Source organism: Oncorhynchus keta, chromosome 16 (genome assembly GCF_023373465.1).
Source record: "Oncorhynchus keta strain PuntledgeMale-10-30-2019 chromosome 16, Oket_V2, whole genome shotgun sequence".
Classification (NCBI taxonomy): domain Eukaryota; kingdom Metazoa; phylum Chordata; class Actinopteri; order Salmoniformes; family Salmonidae; genus Oncorhynchus; species Oncorhynchus keta.
In genome coordinates, this window is record NC_068436.1 from 4,517,586 (window position 1) to 4,537,789 (window position 20,204).

At 40.8% G+C, this 20,204-nt stretch overlaps 1 protein-coding gene across 12 annotated transcripts in view; it reads right to left on the minus strand.

Annotated features, from left to right (window-relative positions):
* The window catches only part of LOC118395375 (SLAM family member 5-like), a 261,843-nt gene that overhangs the window by 202,488 nt on the left and 39,151 nt on the right, over positions 1–20,204 (minus strand). For 5 of the 12 annotated variants that reach the window (XR_008065530.1, XM_035789139.2, XM_035789135.2 and 2 more), the window contains exon 1: positions 1,331–1,532. The exons of 2 other annotated variants lie outside the window; for them this stretch is intronic. Coding sequence is in view for 9 of the 10 variants with exons in the window: in XM_035789139.2 (XP_035645032.2) it covers positions 1,331–1,400 (70 nt within the window). In the remaining variant the exon portion in view is untranslated. Of the gene's footprint in view, positions 1–1,330; positions 1,856–20,204 lie in introns of those variants that run through there. 5 more of the 12 variants (XM_052464434.1, XM_052464436.1, XM_052464435.1 and 2 more) reach the window with 4 other exon arrangements.

Sequence of the window (20,204 nt, forward strand, 5' to 3'; positions counted from 1 at the left end):
ATGTCAGCACAAGAACTCTTCATCGGGAGCAACCCGATGGGTTTCCATGACCGAGCAGCCACACACACAAGCCTAAAATCACCATGCGCAATGCGAAGCATCAGCTGGATTAAAGTAAAGCTCACCGCCATTGGACTCTTGAGCATTGGAATTCACGCTTCACCATCTGGCAGTCTGATGGATGAATCTGGGTTTGGCGGATGCCAAGAGAACGCTGCCTGCTTGGATTCATAAGGCCAACCCCAAAAAACTACTTAAGTAGTACTTTAAAGTATTTTTAATTAAGTACTTTACACCACTGCTGACCACATACTTTTGGTCATGTAGAGAAGCTCTTATTTCTCTTGAACGTCTTCATTCTCAGTTTTAAGACATTCAAGTGAGACACCTATACCCTAAAAAAACCACCACTTTTTTTGTCTCACGCTATGAACAGAGGAACATCACATTTGTGGTGAGCTGACTTGTGACCAGACCATGAACTTCATCAAAAAGACATCGCCTTTTCCAACGACCTGCCTCGCACTCTTCCATCCGTCTATGTGACAGACAGCCACTGACCACATAATGACATAAACCACAAACATTTCCTGTTTAATGTCCCCCTCGAAAGTAGCTTAAATGCCACTGAGTTTTAATGTTAATTTTACCTAATGACTTTTAGATATTGATATCCATGAAAGAATTTCATAATTTTCATCATGTCCATAAAGGTGCATGTTTTATTGTCACATCCATAGTCATTAGTCTTTTCAAACATCAATGGACAGGCACTGTGAGCCTAAACACATGACTTCTATCATTTGGCCAAAATTCGTATAGAACACAAATTAGTTTCTAATGACAAGCTACAGTCTCAGTCTCAGAGAACTATAAAAAGTTATCAGCCTGTTGTTTCCAAAATATGATTAATCTCTCATCTAAGTTAGTCTATGAATCAATAAGGTATTGGCATACTCTGTAGTTGGTGTATAGATCACAAACTTTTATATCCTACAACTCTTTCTTCCCATGAAAGAGCTCTGTTTTTAGAAACTAGTCTCTGTCTGTATCTATCCCTTACTTTAAATATTTGTCTAATGCTCGGACAGGATACAGGAGCACGTCTCTCCAGAAAGGGAGGAATGTTATTTTGGAATGAGTCTTAGCGATAGGCTTACACACAGTGTAAATGTTGCACTGTTTAAATGATTCACAATTTTTTATTTGACAAATGTTGCTAATTAAAACATTGAACATTTAAGAATAAAAACATTTGGCTACTTATCTGTCATCTCCCACATACAATTTTAGTTAGTGCAGCAAATCAGTAAAAACAAAAGAAACATACCATTAATGACAAAATATAGCAGCACGAACACCAGTCTGGCAATCCTTCTCCATCTGAACAAATGGTTCATTCCTCTAAAGCTCCAGCTGTTCAGTGGTGCGCACTGTGAAGAACCGGAAAGATGTGATCTTGTCCTGGTACAGAGGAGAGAATAGACTCAACCAGACCAGCAGCCCTTTGTGGTGTATTCATTAAGACGATTCTGTTGCAAAATGTTTCTTAAACAGAAGGAAACAGAAAGGGGAGGGACATACCTGAATTTATCCAATAGAACTGCTGTTTTAGTTGCAACTGTTTGGGCAAATGTTTACACCCCTCGTCTCATCACCAGTCTGTCTCTCCCTCTCGAGAGATAAGATTACAACTCCATCTACAGTGGTGTATTTGATTACCCTGTCAGTAATCACATCATCGCCGTCAACATCACAACACCCTGAGGAGATGAGATGGAGGTTTAGCAGAAGAAGCATGTGTGAGAAATTGGATAATCCAGGACTGCCATCATGTCTGAGCTCATTACATTATAATAACCATCCCTCTAAAGATACAGGGAGCAGTTAGTAGACTTGTTATGTAGTGATGAACCAGAGTCTAGGTTGTTAAAATCTTAAGGATCCGCCCCTTTTTTTCAATTTTCACCTAAAATGACATACCCAAATCCAACTGCCTGTATGTCAGGCCCTGAAGCAAGGATATGCATATTCTTGAAACACTTTGACATTTTTGGAAATGTGAAAGGAATGTAGGAGAAAATAACACAATAGATCTGGTAAAATATAATACAAAGAAAAAAACAACCGTTTTTGTGTATTTTTTTGTACCATCATCTTTGAAATGCAAGAGAAAGGCCATAATGTATTATTCCAGCCCAGGTGCAATTTCGATTTTGGCCACTAGGTGACAGCAGTGAATGTGCAAAGTTTTAGACTGATCAATGATCTATTGCATTTTTAAATCAAGACCGCCCAAATGTGCCTAATTTGTTAATGAATTAACTTTCATGTTAAAATGTGTGCACTCTCCTCAAACAATAGCATGGTATTATTTCAGTGTAATAGCTACTGGAAAGTGGTCAGTGCAGTTAGATTAACAAGAATCTAAGCTTTCTGCCAATATCAGATATGTCTATGTCCTGGGAAATGTTCACTTTACTTACAAACTCATGCTATTCGCATTAGGCTACGTTAGCTCAACCGTCCTGTGGAAGGGACATAGATTAAAAGAGCACCTTCTAGTGGAGAAAATATAATTTCACTGTGAACTATTTGCAGATTGCATTATCATGTATGGTAGCCTTCTGTATGCTATTGTGTGAGGTATATACACTGAGTGTACAAAATATCAGGATAACCTGCTCTTTCCATGACATAGACAGACCAGATTAATCCAGGTGAAAGTTATGATCCCTTGATTTCACGGTTACCTGCTAAATCCACTTCAATCAGTGTAGATGAATGGGAGGAGAGAACATGCCTGGGAACGGGGTTCTGCTAGCAGAACCCCTCTTCAACAGCCAGTGAAATTGCAGGGCGCCAAATTCAAAACAACAGAAATCTCATAAATCACATTTCTCAAACATACAAGTATTAGGCACCATTTTAAAGATAACATTATCATTAATCCAGACACAGTGTCTGATTACAAAAAGGCTTTACAGTGAAAGCTCCACAAACGATTATGTTAGGTCAACCACCAAGTCACAGAAAAACCCAGCCATTGTTCCAGCCAAAGATAGGAGTCACAAAAAGCAGAAATATAGATAAAATGAATCACTAACCTTTGATGATCTTCATCAGATGACACTCATAGGACTTCATGTTACACAATACATGTATGTTTTGTTCGATAAATTGCATATTTATATCCAAAAATCTAATTTTACATTGGCGTGTTATGTTCAGTAGTTCCAAAACATACAGTGATTTTGCAGAGAGCCACATCAATTCACAGAAATACTCATAATAAACATTGATAATAGATACAACTATTATACATGGAACTTTAGATAAACTTCTCCTTAACCTCTTGCGACAAGCAAACCCGTATCCGGGAGCGTAATCATAGCCTCAAACGCATTAGCATAATGCAGCGGACATAAATACCCCTAGAAACTTTTCCTCTTCATGAAAATCGCAAATGAAATGAAATAAATATATTCAAACACAAGCTTAGCCTTTTGTTAACTCAGATTTTCAAAATATGCGTTACAGCCAACGCTAGACAAGCATTTGTGTAAGTTTATCATGGCATAATGCTATGCTAGCTCTGCTGGCAGCAGGCAACATTTTCACGAAAATAAGAAAAGCAACCAAATTTAATTATTTACCTTTGAAGAACTTCGGATGCTTTCACTCAGGGGACTCCCAGTTAGATAGCAAATGTTCCTTTTTTCCAAAAAATAATATTTTTGTAGGCGAAAAAGCTCCCGTTTCTTCATCATGCTTGGTCACCACTCCGTCAACTGAGTTAGGAAGGACGCCTGTATCTTTGTAGTGACTCTCCACTCGGCACAGCCAGAAGAGGACTGGCCACCCACATAGCCTGGTTCCTGTCTAGGTTTCTTCCTAGGTTTTGGCCTTTCTAGGGAGTTTTTCCTAGCCACCGTGCTTCTACACCTGCATTGCTTGCTGTTTGGGGTTTTAGGCTGGGTTTCTGTACAGCACTTTGAGATATCAGCTGATGTACGAAGGGCTATATAAATCCATTTGATTTGATTTGTGTATTGATACACCATCCAAAGTGTAATTAATAACTTCACCATGCTCAAAGGGATATATTTTTAATATTTTTACCTAATCTACTAAAATGCGGCCTTCTTTGCAAGCCATTTGAAAGCCTAAATTCTCTTTGTGTTTGAAATTCACTGCTCGACTGAGGGGACCTTACAGATAATTGTATGTTGTGGGGTACAGAGATGAGGTAGTCATTCAAAAAGCATGTGAAACAATATTATTGGACACAAGTCCATGCAACTTGTTCTGTGACTTGTTAAGAGAATTATTTTCTCCTGAACATATTTAGGTTTGCCATAACAAAGGGGTTGAATACTTATTGACTCAAGACATTTCAGATTTTGATTTTGAATTATTTTGTAAAAATGTCTAAAAACATAATTCCACTTTGACATTATGGGGTATTGTGTGTAGGTAGGCCAGTGACACAAAATCTACATTTAATTCATTTTAAATTCAGGCTGTAACACAACAAAATGTGGAAAAAGTCAAGGGGTGTGAATACTTTCTGAAGACACTGTGTATACAGTATATATAGGACTAAGGTTTCATGGAAGTTTTGGTTCTGAAAACACTGTGTGTCAGGTATTGTATTTGTTTTCCCCCACACAACTCCACACAACAAAGACAAGAGGCATGGAGGAAGATACTATCCTGTTATCTCAGCAGCAGCCTTGGTGGTGTTCACAGACATCTTTACAGTATTATTCACCATAGGGGAGATGCCAACAAAGGTAAGATACATTTACTGGAACACATTTCACTTATCCTGTACGTGTCCCTCTCAAATAGCTGACTCTGTCTAACCCATTATGTGTGCATTCGTTTTCTCACTTCATATTCTCTAGAGAATCTTTGAATGTTGATGGATGGTGGATGACCAACCAACCTGTTGAAAAGCAGAGAGCAAAGTTGGTGAGAGAAAGTAAAAAAAAAAAGTTTTTATTTCACCTTTAAAGTAGTTTGGTTGAAATGGAAAACCAATGGACTTGTAACACAATGCTGCTTGGAAGAGTCTTTGGAATCTCTGAGATTTGAGGCTGGGCTGCAGGTGGCTGATCAAAGAAAACGTCTTCCTCAGGAATACGTTTGGGAGGAGCAGACAGATTGTGGGAAGGTTGGGGGCTTGTGTGGGGTAACAGGAGATCTGTGTGGGTGTGTTGCATCGGCTAACTCAGCCAGGTGAAAGCTAGAAGATTGTACTTGGTATGAGTGGGGGATAAACAAGCTTTGTGGGGGGTTGACATTTGCCTTGGCAAAGAGCTCATCAAATGCTTAAACGTTTAAATTAATAATTTACCCTGGCCACAATCAGACATACAGTGCTGAATGTATCATCAATATCATATTTGCATATAACTTTACCGGTACCTGACTCTCTCATTCTCTTCATGGTGTGTGTTGGAATACAGTAAGAGTAGCATTGTGTATTATCTGTAATATATATATATATATTTTTTTTATACCTTTATTTAACTAGGCAAGTCAGTTAAGAACACATTCTTATTTTCAATGACAGCCTAGGAACAGTGTGTTAACTGCCTGTTCAGGAGCAGAACGACAGATTTTGTACCTTGTCGGCTCGGGGGTTTGAACTTGCAACCTTCCGGTTACTAGTCCAACGCTCTAACCACTAGGCTACGCTGCCGCCCCAATATGACTTGACATACAGTAGAATTAACTGTTGTAAAGAAAATTAAATCGAACTATTTGTAATAATATGGAGAGATATTTGTCATAAAATATTTATTTTCAAAGTGTTATTCATTTACATTACATTTACATTTAAGTCATTTAGCAGACGCTCTTATCCAGAGCGACTTACAAATTGGTGCATTCACCTTATGACATCCAGTAGAATAGTCACTTTACAATAGTGCATCTAAATCTTAAAAGGGGGGGGGGGGTGAGAAGGATTACTTATCCTATCCTAGGTATTCCTTAAAGAGGTGGGGTTTCAGGTGTCTCCGGAAGGTGGTGATTGACTCCGCTGTCCTGGCGTCGTGAGGGAGTTTGTTCCACCATTGGGGGGCCAGAGCAGCGAACAATTTTGACTGGGCTGAGCGGGAACTGTACTTCCTCAGTGGTAGGGAGGCGAGCAGGCCAGAGGTGGATGAACGCAGTGCCCTTGTTTGGGTGTAGGGCCTGATCAGAGCCTGGAGGTACTGAGGTGCCGTTCCCCTCACAGCTCCGTAGGCAAGCACCATGGTCTTGTAGCGGATGCGAGCTTCAACTGGAAGCCAGTGGAGAGAGCAGAGGAGCGGGGTGACGTGAGAGAACTTGGGAAGGTTGAACACCAGACGGGCTGCGGCGTTCTGGATGAGTTGTAGGGGTTTAATGGCACAGGCAGGGAGCCCAGCCAACAGCGAGTTGCAGTAGTCCAGACGGGAGATGACAAGTGCCTGGATTAGGACCTGCGCCGCTTCCTGTGTGAGGCAGGGTCGTACTCTGCGGATGTTGTAGAGCATGAACCTACAGGAACGGGCCACCGCCTTGATGTTAGTTGAGAACGACAGGGTGTTGTCCAGGATCACGCCAAGGTTCTTAGCGCTCTGGGAGGAGGACACAATGGAGTTGTCAACCGTGATGGCGAGATCATGGAACGGGCAGTCCTTCCCCGGGAGGAAGAGCAGCTCCGTCTTGCCGAGGTTCAGCTTGAGGTGGTGATCCGTCATCCACACTGATATGTCTGCCAGACATGCAGAGATGCGAATCGCCACCTGGTCATCAGAGGGGGGAAAGGAGAAGATTAATTGTGTGTCGTCTGCATAGCAATGATAGGAGAGACCATGTGAGGTTATGACAGAGCCAAGTGACTTGGTGTATAGCGAGAATAGGAGAGGGCCTAGAACAGAGCCCTGGGGGACACCAGTGGTGAGAGCGCGTGGTGAGGAGACAGATTCTCGCCACGCCACCTGGTAGGAGCGACCTGTCAGGTAGGACGCAATCCAAGCGTAGGCCGCGCCGGAGATGCCCAACTCGGAGAGGGTGGAGAGGAGGATCTGATGGTTCACAGTATCGAAGGCAGCCGATAGGTCTAGAAGGATGAGAGCAGAGGAGAGAGAGTTAGCTTTAGCGGTGCGGAGCGCCTCCGTGATACAGAGAAGAGCAGTCTCAGTTGAATGACTAGTCTTGAAACCTGACTGATTTGGATCAAGAAGGTCATTCAGAGAGAGATAGCGGGAGAGCTGGCCAAGGACGGCACGTTCAAGAGTTTTGGAGAGAAAGAAAGAAGGGATACTGGTCTGTAGTTGTTGACATCAGAGGGATTGAGTGTAGGTTTTTTCAGAAGGGGTGCAACTCTCGCTCTCTTGAGGACGGAAGGGACGTAGCCAGCGGTCAGGGATGAGTTGATGAGCGAGGTGAGGTAAGGGAGAAGGTCTCCGGAAATGGTCTGGAGAAGAGAGGAGGGGATAGGGTCAAGCGGGCAGGTTGTTGGGCGGCCGGCCATCACAAGACGCGAGATTTCATCTGGAGAGAGAGGGGAGAAAGAGGTCAGAGCACAGGTTAGGGCAGTGTGAGCAGAACCAGCGGTGCCGTTTGACTTAGCAAACGAGGATCGGATGTCGTCGACCTTCTTTTCAAAATGGTTGACGAAGTCATCTGCAGAGAGGGAGGAGGAGGGGGGAGGGGGAGGAGGATTCAGGAGTGAGGAGAAGGTGGCAAAGAGCTTCCTAGGGTTAGAGGCAGATGCTTGGAATTTAGAGTGGTAGAAAATGGCTTTAGCAGCAGAGACAGAGGAGGAAAATGTAGAGAGGAGGGAGTGAAAGGATGCCAGGTCCGCAGGGAGGCAAGTTTTCCTCCATTTCCGCTCAGCTGTATAGAACATTATTCAGAAGGTTGTTGGGGTTGATCTCATGTGTTTACATTGAATAGGATATCAAGGTGTTTTGACACTTGAACAGGTGATTCTGGTGTATCTCTAGATCAGGGTTTCCAAAGCTCAGAGTAGCATGTCTCTTTCTGTAAGCATGGTGTGGTCCTGATAGAAATGTGTTGTATAGAACATACTGTACAGACACCTCTTCTGTACATCACTCTGCAAGAATCTTTGAATAAGGTCCTGATGTTAGTCTCAAAACAACACCCACAAACAGAGAGAGAGTGGGAGCCTTGTGGTTGCTAAATCTCAAGTAAAGCCACGCAAATACATTTATCAAAATGAACGAGTGTAAACGTATATGGATTCCATCAACCCCTAAAACACACTCATATTGTCTGTGTGTGTATTAGTGTACTCTTCTCTATCGCCATCTTAACAGTGTGTGGTTATTGCTGATGTGTTTTCTCTGAGGTCAGTAACCTATATGGGTCAGTCGCTGTCATTCTCACTTGCATATAGGGGAGACGTGGTACCGCCCTCTATCTCTGCACATCTTCTCTCAAAGCAAGAGAGCTGGCACCACAAACCATGCTCACAGTCCCCTGCACCCACATTTAGCAGGCACTCTCATAAAGAGATCTTCGTTTTGCTGTGAAGTACACCACCACAAGCTCACCAATAGCATCTTAACTGGATGAAATGCTCATTAAATCATTTTAAGATACAAGGGGTATGATGAATGACGTTTATTTCTCTTTATGGAGGTGTAGATAATGTCTCTGTCTCTAAGCTAGACAGGATGTGGTGGGGCTGCAGAGAAACAGAGAAGATAACAAACGGGGGGCAGGGAGAAATACACCATCTCTGACTGATATCATCGACCACACGCCCAAGGTGACAGGCACCAAAAACCTGTTCAAACTAGATTTCGGGTTCAGAGTAGGGCTAATGCCAAAAAAGTGTATTGTTGTATATAATTTGAACTTTTGAGGATATGGTAAGTGCTTTATTTGTCTCTTCCCCGTGCTGGTGTCTTAACAAAGATTAGAGATGGCTGCTGTGTGAAACTAGACTGTAAAAGTAGAAAGTCTGAAAACAGCATGGTTGTGTAATGAAACCATGAAAAGTAGTGCTCCTAATCAAACATCTAATCAAATCAAATATTATTGGTAGCATACACATATTTTGCAGATGTTATAGCAGGTGCAGTGAAATGCTTATGTTTCTTGCTCCAACAGAGCAATACTGTAGGTAGCATGGAGGTTTGAAGTGTTGGGCCAGTAACCGAAAGGTAAACATCTGTCGTTCTGTCCTTGAGCAAAGGAATTAACCCTAATTGCTCCGGGGTTGCTGTCAATATTGGCTGATCCCTGGCCGTGACCCCCCACTCTCTGATGGTGTCTCAGGGGAGTGGGATCTGCAAAAAAATGTACATGCAGTGTAACATGACTATATAATTACCCTGTAATTATAACAATACACACAAATCCAAAAAAGAAAAAGAAAATAACGAAGAAATATCAGAATGAGCAATGTCAGAGTCTGGAATATAAATACATTTGTATTTTATGGTGTGTTTAGACATTTAGGATATGAATAGAAAAGGTATGGGTAAAACAGTATGTAAACATTAAAGTGAGCAGTGTTTAAAGACACATTACACAGGGCAGCAGTCTCTAAAGTGCAGGGCAGAGTAACGGGTGGTAGCTGGCTAGTAACAGTGACTAAGTTCACGGCAGAGGCCGGCAAGTGGTGACTATTTAACAGTTTGATGTCCTGGAGGTAAAAACTATTTCAGTCTCTCGGTCACAGCTTTGTAATGTCTGTCTCCGCCTTCTAAATGGTAACAGGATGAACATGCCGTGGCTAGGGTGACTGAGGTCTGTTGAGGTCCTGGAAGGTCTGTTGAGGTCCTTGATGCTGTTGAGGTCCTGGAAGGCAGGCAGTAAGCTGAGATCTGGTGTTTGGAGGGTGTTTGTTTGTAAACTCAGCTTATTGTACGTGTTATAATACACAGAAATTAAGTGTTAAACCTAAATATTGGAATTTTTAAGAGAATGTTGTGAAAACACTTTTTGTGGGATTCAGTGCAGGTAAAAGGCAGCATCAAAACACAATAACTCTGTTTCTCAAACAATCAATGGTTTAGAAATGAAAATGGTTTAAAGCCTAAATAGTTATTGATATTAAGGGCCGATTGAGAATATTTTTTTGTGGAATTCCACCCTTATTTTTTCAATGCTTTATTAAGGCAGATTGGAAACAGGAGGGGCAGTAAGATGGTACATTTTATTGGAATTTTACCCTCTCAACCACATAGCTATGCTTTAAGAATTTATTCTGCGGTGAATAAAAAATAAAAACATATTGCATGCATTCGGAAAGTGTTCAGACCCATTCCCTTTTTCCACATTTTGTTTCGTTACAGCCTACACACAATACCCCATAATGACAACCTGAAAACAGGTTTTTAAGTTTTTAAAAAAATTTATTAAAAATAAAAACTGAACACCTTATTTACGTAATTAATCAGACCCTATGCTATGAGACTCAAATTGAGCTCATGTGCATCCTGTTTCCATTGATCATCCATGAGATGTTTGGAGAACTTGATTGGAGTTGTAGGAGTTGTCCGTAGAGCTCTGAGACAGGATGGTGTCAAAGCACAGATCTGGGAAAAGGTAACAAAAAATGTCTGCAGCATTGAAGGTCCCCAAGAACATAGTGGCCTCCATCATTATTAAATAGAGTTCCAGTGTTCCTCTGTGGAGATGGGAGAACCTTCCAGAAGGACAGCCATCTCAGCAGCACTCCACCAATCAGGCCTTTATGGTATAGTGGCGAGACAGAAGCCACTCCTCAGTAAAAGGCACATGACAGCCCGCTTGGAGTTTGCCTAAAGGCACCTAAAGGACTGTCAGACCATAAGAAACAAGATTCTCTGGTCTGATGAAACCAATATTGAAGTCTTTGGCCAATATAATGGAAATTGGATGTTCAGTACATTTTAATGGGTAATGCAATTGTATTGCCTAACATGAAAACATTGTAATGTACTGTAATTTACAGTACTATAGCATACTAGATTCAAAGGGCAATTTTGAAACATACATCCACTTTTTTTTGCTATTGGATTAATTGGCTGTTAAAATAACTAAGCACAATATCTGCCAATATTGCCTGTCTGTCTGTGTGATGCCTGAGTTTGTATATCAATCCGTGTGTAACCAGTTGATGTGATAACTATCTATTGAGTTGACAGAAATACTTTCTTTCAGCAAAACCTTCTCATGTTATAGATGCTCTATGCAGAAATCACTCTTTCCATTTCCTGGTTGTTTATGTGACAAAACAAGCAACTATAGCGAGGGGAATCATTGTACCATCTAAACCGCAGTGGAATATCTTTTTCATAATGAAAAATATTGTATTTTCAGCTGTTTGAAGCTGTTGTACAAAACCAAAAGTAAAATACACAAAAACAAAACTCAAGCAAATTGCAGCTTTAACTGCAAAGTAGGCTCACCTGGTGGAAGTATTCCATGAGTAAGTATATCATTTGTATAAATTAAACTAGTTTCTCTTTAAAACAATTGTCATTTTAAGAGTGGAAAACAAAAACAATCTAAAACCAGGAGACAATCTGAGAATATAATTTGGGAAAATATAAAACACAGTTTGGGAGAAAAAATCACAGATTTTATAGGGCCCCCTTAGAGTTATTAACCATTATTTTACCAGGAATATTGACAGAAATCTGTGTGCTACATTTTTTGTCCACTAAAGACCTGGGGAAGAGTTGCAGGGGAGAGGAGAAGAGAAGAATGTCACTATTTGAAAGCTAGAAAAAAATGTGTAGCTCGCGAAATGTTTTATAAATGATTTAAGTAACTCTCATGCTGGAAAAAGTTGGATAATTGAATTAGAATCGAACTAGTAAACAGGATACAACATTTTATTAAAGGAAATAGAATTTAAATCAGTGAAATTATATTAAATTAAAATTCCTCTTCTATACTATATTAGGTGTAGTAGTCTATACAAATACACAAACATAGATAGATTTTCAGGACAAACTCATAAAATGAATGATCAAGGAACACAAAACCTGCATGCAAATATTCTAAGTTATTCTAAGTTTGCATACTAACGAATTGACACTTTACTCAACGACTCGACCACTTATCAGTTTCCGGGTCACGGAAGAAAGAGGACAGACTTTCACCCAAATTAGAAAAGCCAGGACTTTTATTTAATAAAACCTGATGAGGTCACCAACATCATGGCTGGCGTGGACATCAACCTCTAATAGTTCCCCCACGGAATAATGTTTCACAGCAGCCACACCTCCTTACTGCAGATACAATCAGTCAAATTAGCCACAAGGTTTCCTTGTTAAATCTTGTTCATTCTCTTAAATATAAAACCATGACTGTTTTCTCATTAGCTGGGATTGTTGTTTGAAATGTCCGATACAACATACTTTGGTGATATCGTTATCAACCGACTGCATACCGCTTACAAATATAACTTCCTGTGTGCAGGGTGTGCTATTAGTTTGCCTTCATTCTTTAAGAGAGACTGGTAGAACAGCTAGCAGAGCTAGATATTGATAGCATTCACTGGTTGAAGTTGAAGTAACTTTTGAGTGTAATAGAGTGGACTATGACATGAATTTATACATCAAAAGGATGTCCAATCAAAAACACATATTTTGACCAATGGATAAAATAGAATGTTAATTGTGTAGATACTCCTCTATGAAAACCAATGGTCCAAACCCGCATGTCTCATTCATAATCTGTTCAAAGGTGTTTACCCTTGCGGGATGGCCAAATGTAGGGTGACTAAATCAATGAAGGCCAGAGAAAGAAAGTTGTCAAAAACCTAGAAAATAGAATTGTGTCAGCTTGGCTGGATGCTGAGAATTAAGGCTAACTGACAGGCTCACTGTGGAACTCGTCATCTTTCTTCTCGAGGACACAAAACAATCAATTTTGAGACATTACTTAGTATTTCCCTATTTTCATATTAATGCGAAATTCCTGTTATTTTTCGAAGATTTCTCACAAAAACAAGCATCTCTCTGTGAAAGGTCAACGGAGCACTGAGCGCACCCCACGCTTTTTATTTTCAAGCCTTTTATATTTAATTTGACTCGTGTCATGTTGATTTAGCTTTTTGTGTCCCACGGAAACATGTAAAATCATCAAAAGTTACTGCGAGAAAGCGTCCCTGCTCTGTCAACAGAGTTCAGTGCTTATTATCGGATGTTACAAAATCCAACTTTTTTATATAATGTTAATGATATGTTACAGCAAGATCCCACTGAACATAAGAAACCATATTTGTCTTGGTAAAATGTATTTTATAACATAAGGAAGGGAAATTTCATCACCAAAACACATTTTCACACTCTCAGAGCGTGTGAACGAGAGCTATAAAGCAGTGTCATTATTCCTTGAAGTTTTTAAAAAAATTACCTTTATTTAACTAGGCAAGTCAGTTGAAACTTCTTTGGCATACTGGTTATTGTTCAGAATTTCGTATGACTGACATGCCCAAAGTAAACTGCCGGTTACTCAGGCCCAGAAGCTAAGGTATGCATACAGTTGATAGCATTGGATAGAAAACACTCCGTCGTTTTTAAAACTGTTAAAATAATGTCTGTGAGTATAACAGAACTGATATGGCAGGCAAAATCATGAGGAAATCCATCCAGAAATGTTGTTTTTGAGGTCACAGGCCATTTCAATGCTAGCCTATGGGATATACAAATAGAAAGGATCCAGATTGCAGTTTCTATGGCTTCCACTAGATGTCAACAGTCTTTAGAAAGGGTTTCAGGCTTGTTTTTTGAAAAATGGCAAGTGGTTGTAGTTTTTCCAAGGAGTCTCTTATTAGAAAAGTAGTATTTTTGTTGCAAGAATGAGGTGCACGTTCTTTGTTATTTATCTTCCCTATTGAACATGCTATTCTCCTTCTTAAATATGTTTATTTATTTAGATATTAGAGTACCTGAGGATTAATTAGACATTTTTCTTTACTTGTTTGGATGAACTTTACCAGTACATTTTTGGATTCGTTTGTATTTGTTTGTATGCACGAGTGGATTACTGAGATCATTGGCGCCAACTAAACTGACTTTTTTGGATATAAAGGACTTTATCGAACAAAACCACCATTCATTGTGTAACTGGGACCCTTGGGATTACAAACAGAAGAAGACCTTCAAAGGTAAGGGATTAATTTAATCACAATTTGTGATTTCTTGACATCTGTGCTGGTTGAATAAGTATTTTGATGTGGGGCGCTGTCCTCAGATAATCAAATGTTGTGCTTTCGCCGTTAAGCCTTTTTGAAATCTGACAACATGGTTGGGTTAACAAGAAGTTAAGCTTTTAAATGATGTATGACACTTGTATTTTCATGAATGTTTAATATTAAAACATTTTCATTTTGCACTACATTTTGCAATTTCACCAGATGTTGTCGTAGGTGTCCCGCTAGCGGTTCATGCGCCCTAACAGGTTTCAAGAACAAATTCTTACTTACAATGATGGCCTAGGAACAGTGGGTTAACTGCCTTGTTCTCAGTGGCAGAACAACAGATTTTTACTGTGTCAGCTCGGGGATTCGATCTAGCAACCTTTTGGTTACTGGCCCAACATTAACCACTAGGCTACTTGTATGTTTGCTGACAGGGTTAGCAGCCACTCAGCTGTAGGTGGGGTTGTAGTTCTTTCCCTCTACCTCCAAACGGAGAGAGAGATCAGTGGTGAGATCAGGACTGCTGGTATGGTTTGGAGTTTTTCTTCTCCCCTGTACAAGGTCAAAGTCACCTCTCTCTCATGTTGTTTGGAAACAACATTTGGAAGACAAATAGTAAATACATTGGAATGGAACTTATACTTAATGTTTTTGTAATATACCACCACACACACACACACACACACACACACACACACACACACACACACACACACACACACACACACACACACACACACACACACACACACACACACACACACACACACACACACACACACACACACTTATAGTAAAGAGTGAGGTTAAATGTAGGTGTCCTCTTCTCTCCATCTGTATTCTCCACAGAATAAACCCCAGCATCTTCTATCTGTAGATCTGACAGACTGAATAATCCTGTCACATTGTCCCAGTGAAGGCGATTACATCTCTCTTCTGGATCTATTTGGCTTTGTCCATTGAGCACAAATGCATTAGTGTCTTCTACAAACCTCATGTATCCAGTTTTAAACACTCTCTCTGGAAAAGATAAAAACTTTCCCATGATGCCTTTCACCTGCTGAGTCTCAGACTTGACTGTTTTCTGGGAAGCACAGAGAACTGTGGACAGAGAGAGACTCAATATCAACACGATAGCAGTATTCCAGGAGGTCTGCTTAACAGTCGCACAATAAATCTCACAATACCTGGATAAGTGCTTAAACAGGTCAGTAACCGCATCCATATGATATTGCAGTCTGATGTCAGAAGATAACAATGACATTCAATCATTAGTAGATTTGTGCAGCACGTCTACAATGTAGAAGCCTGGAACAACACTAGTGACTTGAGTATCACAGGTCTTCTTAGCAAATAACAGGTCCGATGTGATGGTGAAGGTCAGGAAACAAAGTTTAAGAACCGGTCAGTTTAATTTGTCTGGAGTTGAGTTCACATACATTCTCTGAGCAAGGGAAAATCTTTCACCAATTGACTGTTTTCTTTTCCTTCCGAAAAAAAAAAATCAAGGATCATTGAAAAGCAAATGATAGAGGGATATTCAACACATTTCCACTAGCTAAACAGGTGAGGCTCAAAACTGTGCCTCACCTGCCCTGAATGACGGAGAGCCACTGTTCATGCCACGAGAGGTACTGGATCCTGGAAAATAGGTTTCGGAATGAAACAGTCCGAAACTGAGAGGTGCCGGATCCTGTTCTCATATTAAGCACTGGTTTCATTGTCACATCCTCTGAAGAGACATAGGCTTACTGTATGTGACATGTGGGTTATTAGCTCAATGTACAGAACGAATTTGTCCTTATATAGTGAAGTGTATAAATTGTATGTACAGTGTGGTCGGGAATTATTGGATCCCTTGATAAAGATGAGAAAAAAATACTATAAGCTGAACTATATTGTGTACTCCAAAAATGTAAAAATATAGTATTTCATACTATGGGGTCACTATAATAGTATCTCCTGTTTTCAATACTCCAGCAGCCTCCCCTTGCAATCAAAATGACAGTGGGCCTTTTCATTAAATGTTTTATGAGATTGGAGAACACATTGGGAGGGATCTTAGACCATTCCTCCATACAGAATCTTTCCAGATCTTTGATATCATTTGTCTGCGCTTATGGACTGCCCTTTTCAATTCAAACCATACGTTTTCAATGGGGTTCAATGGGGTTCAAGTCCGGAGACTGGCCATTGCAAAATGTGGATTTTGTGGTCAATGAACCATTTCTTCGTGGATTTTGATGAATGCTTGTGGTTATTGCCTGGCTGGAAGATTCACTTGGGGCCAAGTTCCAGTCAGGTCCTGGCAGAGGCAAGCAGGTTTTGGCTAAAACTGAGGGGTGCAGCGGTCTAAGGCACTGCATCTCAGTGCTAGAAGCATCACTACAGACACCCTGGTTCAAATCAAGACTGTATCACAGCTGGCTCTGATTGGGAGTCCCATAGGACGGTGCACAATTGGCCCAGCTTTGTCTGGGTTTGGCCAGTGAAGGCCGTTGATATAAAATATAAAAAACCTAGCGCTGGTGTGCAAGGCCAAGGAGCTCTATTTTCATGGCATATGAACATAGCACCTGTTCCATTCCAAGTGCCAATGGAATTTAGCAAAATTCCAGGCAGTGCTATGGTCAGATATCATGAAAATAGAGGTCTTTGGGCACTCACACCAATGGTGTGTATTATTTATTTTATACAGTCTTTTTTTGCTAATCTTTATCAAGGCATCCAATAATTCTGGACCCCAATGTACATATTTGACTGTGTCTCTGCTTGTGATTACAGAATCATTTCCTTTCCCATCAGTCTGACACATTGTGTGGCCAGTGCTTTTCTGTCACATGTTACTAGTGGTTTGACCCCACTGAGAAGCAGTCCCACAGTCTTTGCTGCGCACAGGAGATCCCATTTCACATGATGCAGACCTATGTGGTGAAATACCACTGCAATGATACTGTAAGGGGGGCGTAACTGATGGCAGGGAAGTCAGATGCAGGAGAGCAGAACTAGGAGCAGTTTAATTCCAAAACCAATGGCATCAAGAAAATAACAACTTGGGTACAAAACCCGACGCGCACCAGTCAACATGTGCACAAGCACTTACAAACAAACAATACCACACAAAGACATGGGGGGGGAACAGAGGGTTAAATACACAACAGGGAAATGAAAGGGAAATGAAAACCGGGTGTGTGGGAAAACAAGACAAAACAAATGGAGAAAAAAATAGATTGGCGATGGCTAGAAGACCGGTGACATTGACCTCCGAACACCGCTGAACATGGGAGAGGAACTGACTTCGGCAGAAGTCGTGACAGATACGTTCCACTACGGCGAACAGTATAGTTCTCAATCATACTAGAAGTCTAGTCATCAGTTTTGCAATGGTCGGATCCATGTAGGCCTGTAGGGGTCTCCCTACGACCCTACAGACTGCGGAGGCCATGTTTACACACGTCTTCTTGGTGCCTGAGGACATAGTGTCTGATCGGGGTACCCAGTTCAAAGGTCTGCTCAATCCAAGTGTAACGGTATTCGTCGTCTGAGGAAGAGGAATCATCGTACCAAAGTTCAGCGTGGTAAGTGTTCATGCTTGTTTTATTAAAACTGAACACTATAACAAAATTAAACAAGAGAATAACCGAAACAGTCGTGTAAGGTGAAAACACTAAACAGAAATTAACTACCCACAAAAACCATGTGGGGAAAAAGCTACCCAAGTATGGTTCCCAATCAGAGACAACGATAGACAGCTGTCCCTGATTGAGAACCATACCCGGCCAAAACAAAGAAATACAAAAACATAGAAAAAAGAACATAGAATGCCCACCCTAGTCACAACCAAAATAGAGAATAAAAACCTCTCTATGGCCAGGGCATGACACCAAGAGTACAACCAATTGATTACAGCATTGCCCCCAAAATAAAGGAGGCGGGTGGCAGCGGGAGGAGGTAGGGAACTGGTCTGTCTGCCCAATATAAAGGATCAAAACTGGCAGAGGAATAAAAATAGTATAAATAGGAAAGTTGCCAACCGTGCCATACAGATTGCAAAATGGTTGGGAAGAGATTTTTGATGTACCGATTCCATGGTACAGGGTGTATGAATTGATAAATGAAACGCGAGATTCAAGACTTCGTGCTTATCAGTTAAAATTATTATATAGAATTCTTTCCACCAACAAATTGTTGAATATTTGGGGCATAAAATCATCGAAGTTCTGCGGATTTTGTTGTGAGGATACAGAATCAACCCCCCCCCCTTTACGGTGCTGCTACTCTCTGCTAATTTTCTATGCGTAGTCACTTTAATAACTCTACCAACATGTACATCAATTACTTCGACTAACTGGTGCCCCTGCACATTGACTCTGTATCGGTGGCCCCTGTATAAAGCATCGCTATTGTTATTTTACTGCTGCTCCTGAATTATTTCTTACTTTTATCTCTTTTTAAAAAAATGGGGGAATTTTTGCTTAAAATTGTATTGTTGGTTAAGGGCTTGTAAGTAAGCATTTCACTGTAAGGTCTACACCTGTGTATTCAGCGTATATGACAAATACAATTCGATTTTATTTAAATTAAATGTATGGGTAAGTCTTTGACTTGATATATTGAAGCTCAGTACATAAAAAAGCTCAGTACAAAAATCTTTATCAGTTACTGTATCTTAAAATCGTGATGTGAATTATATTATCTTCATATTCCGTCTCAGTAACTACTCTGAAATATTCAAGTATTAAAAAATTAAATATCGTATCGGTAGAGTTTGTATTTTTCATAGTGAGGCAGTCAGGTGAGGCAGTCATTTGAGAAGCCAAGGCTGTTGAGTCTGCCAATAAGAATGCGGTGATTGACAGAGTTGAAAGCCTTGGCCAGGTCGATAAAGACGGCTGCACAGTACTGTCTTTTATCAATGGCGGTTAAGACATCGTTTTGGACCTTGAGCGTGGCTGAGGTGCACCCATGACAAGCTTGGAAACCAGATTGCATAGCGGAGAAGGTACAGGGGGGATTCTAAATAGTCGGTGGTCTGTTTGTTAATTAACTTGGCTTTCGAAGACTGTAGAAAGGCAGGGTAGGATAGATATAGGTCTGTAACAGTTTGGGTCTAGAGTGTCTCCCCCTTTGAAGAGGGGGATGACCGTGGCAGCTTTCCAATCTTTAGGGATCTCAGACAATACGAGAGGTTGAACAGGCTAGTAATAGGGGTTGCAACAATTGCAGGGGATAATTATAGAAAGAGATAGTCCAGATTGTCTAGCCCAGCTGATTTGTATTGGTCCAGATTTTTCAGCTCTTTGAGAACATTAGCTATCTGGATTTGGGTGAAAGAGAAATGGGGGAGGCTTGGGCAAGTTGCTGTGGGGGGTACAGGGCTCTTGAACGGTGTAGGGGTAGCCAGGTGCAAAGCACGGTCAGCCGTAGAAAAATGCTTATTGAAATTCTCAATTATCGTAGGTTTATCGGTGGTGACAGTGTTTCCTAGCCTCAGTGCAGTGGGCAGCTGGGAGGAAGTGCTCTTATTCTCCATGGACTTTACTGTGTCCCAGATCATTTTGGAGTTTGTGCTACAGGATGCAAATTTCTGTTTGAAAAAGCTAGCCTTAGCTTTCCTAACTGCCTGTGTATACTGTTTCCTAACTTCCCTGAAAGATGCATATTGCGGGGGTTGTTCGATGCTAATGCAGTACGTCACAGGATGTCTTTGTGCTGGTCAAGGGCAGTCAAGTCTGGAGTGAACCAAGGGCTATATCTCTTCTTAGTTCTACATTTTTTGAATGGGGCATGCTTATTTAAGATGGTGAGGAAAGCACTTTTAAAAAATAACCAGGCATCCTCTTCTGACGGAATGGGGTCAATATCCTTCTAGGATACCGGGACAATTTAAAAGGCCTGCTCTCTCAAAGAGAGGGAGCGTATGAGAGTGATGAGGGGTGGTCGTTTGTCCGATATTTATGAGGGTGCCTTCGTAAATTCCTTAATAATTTGTTTCTAGGGAGCGTATGAGAGTGATGAGGGGTGGTCGTTTGACCGATATTTATGAGGG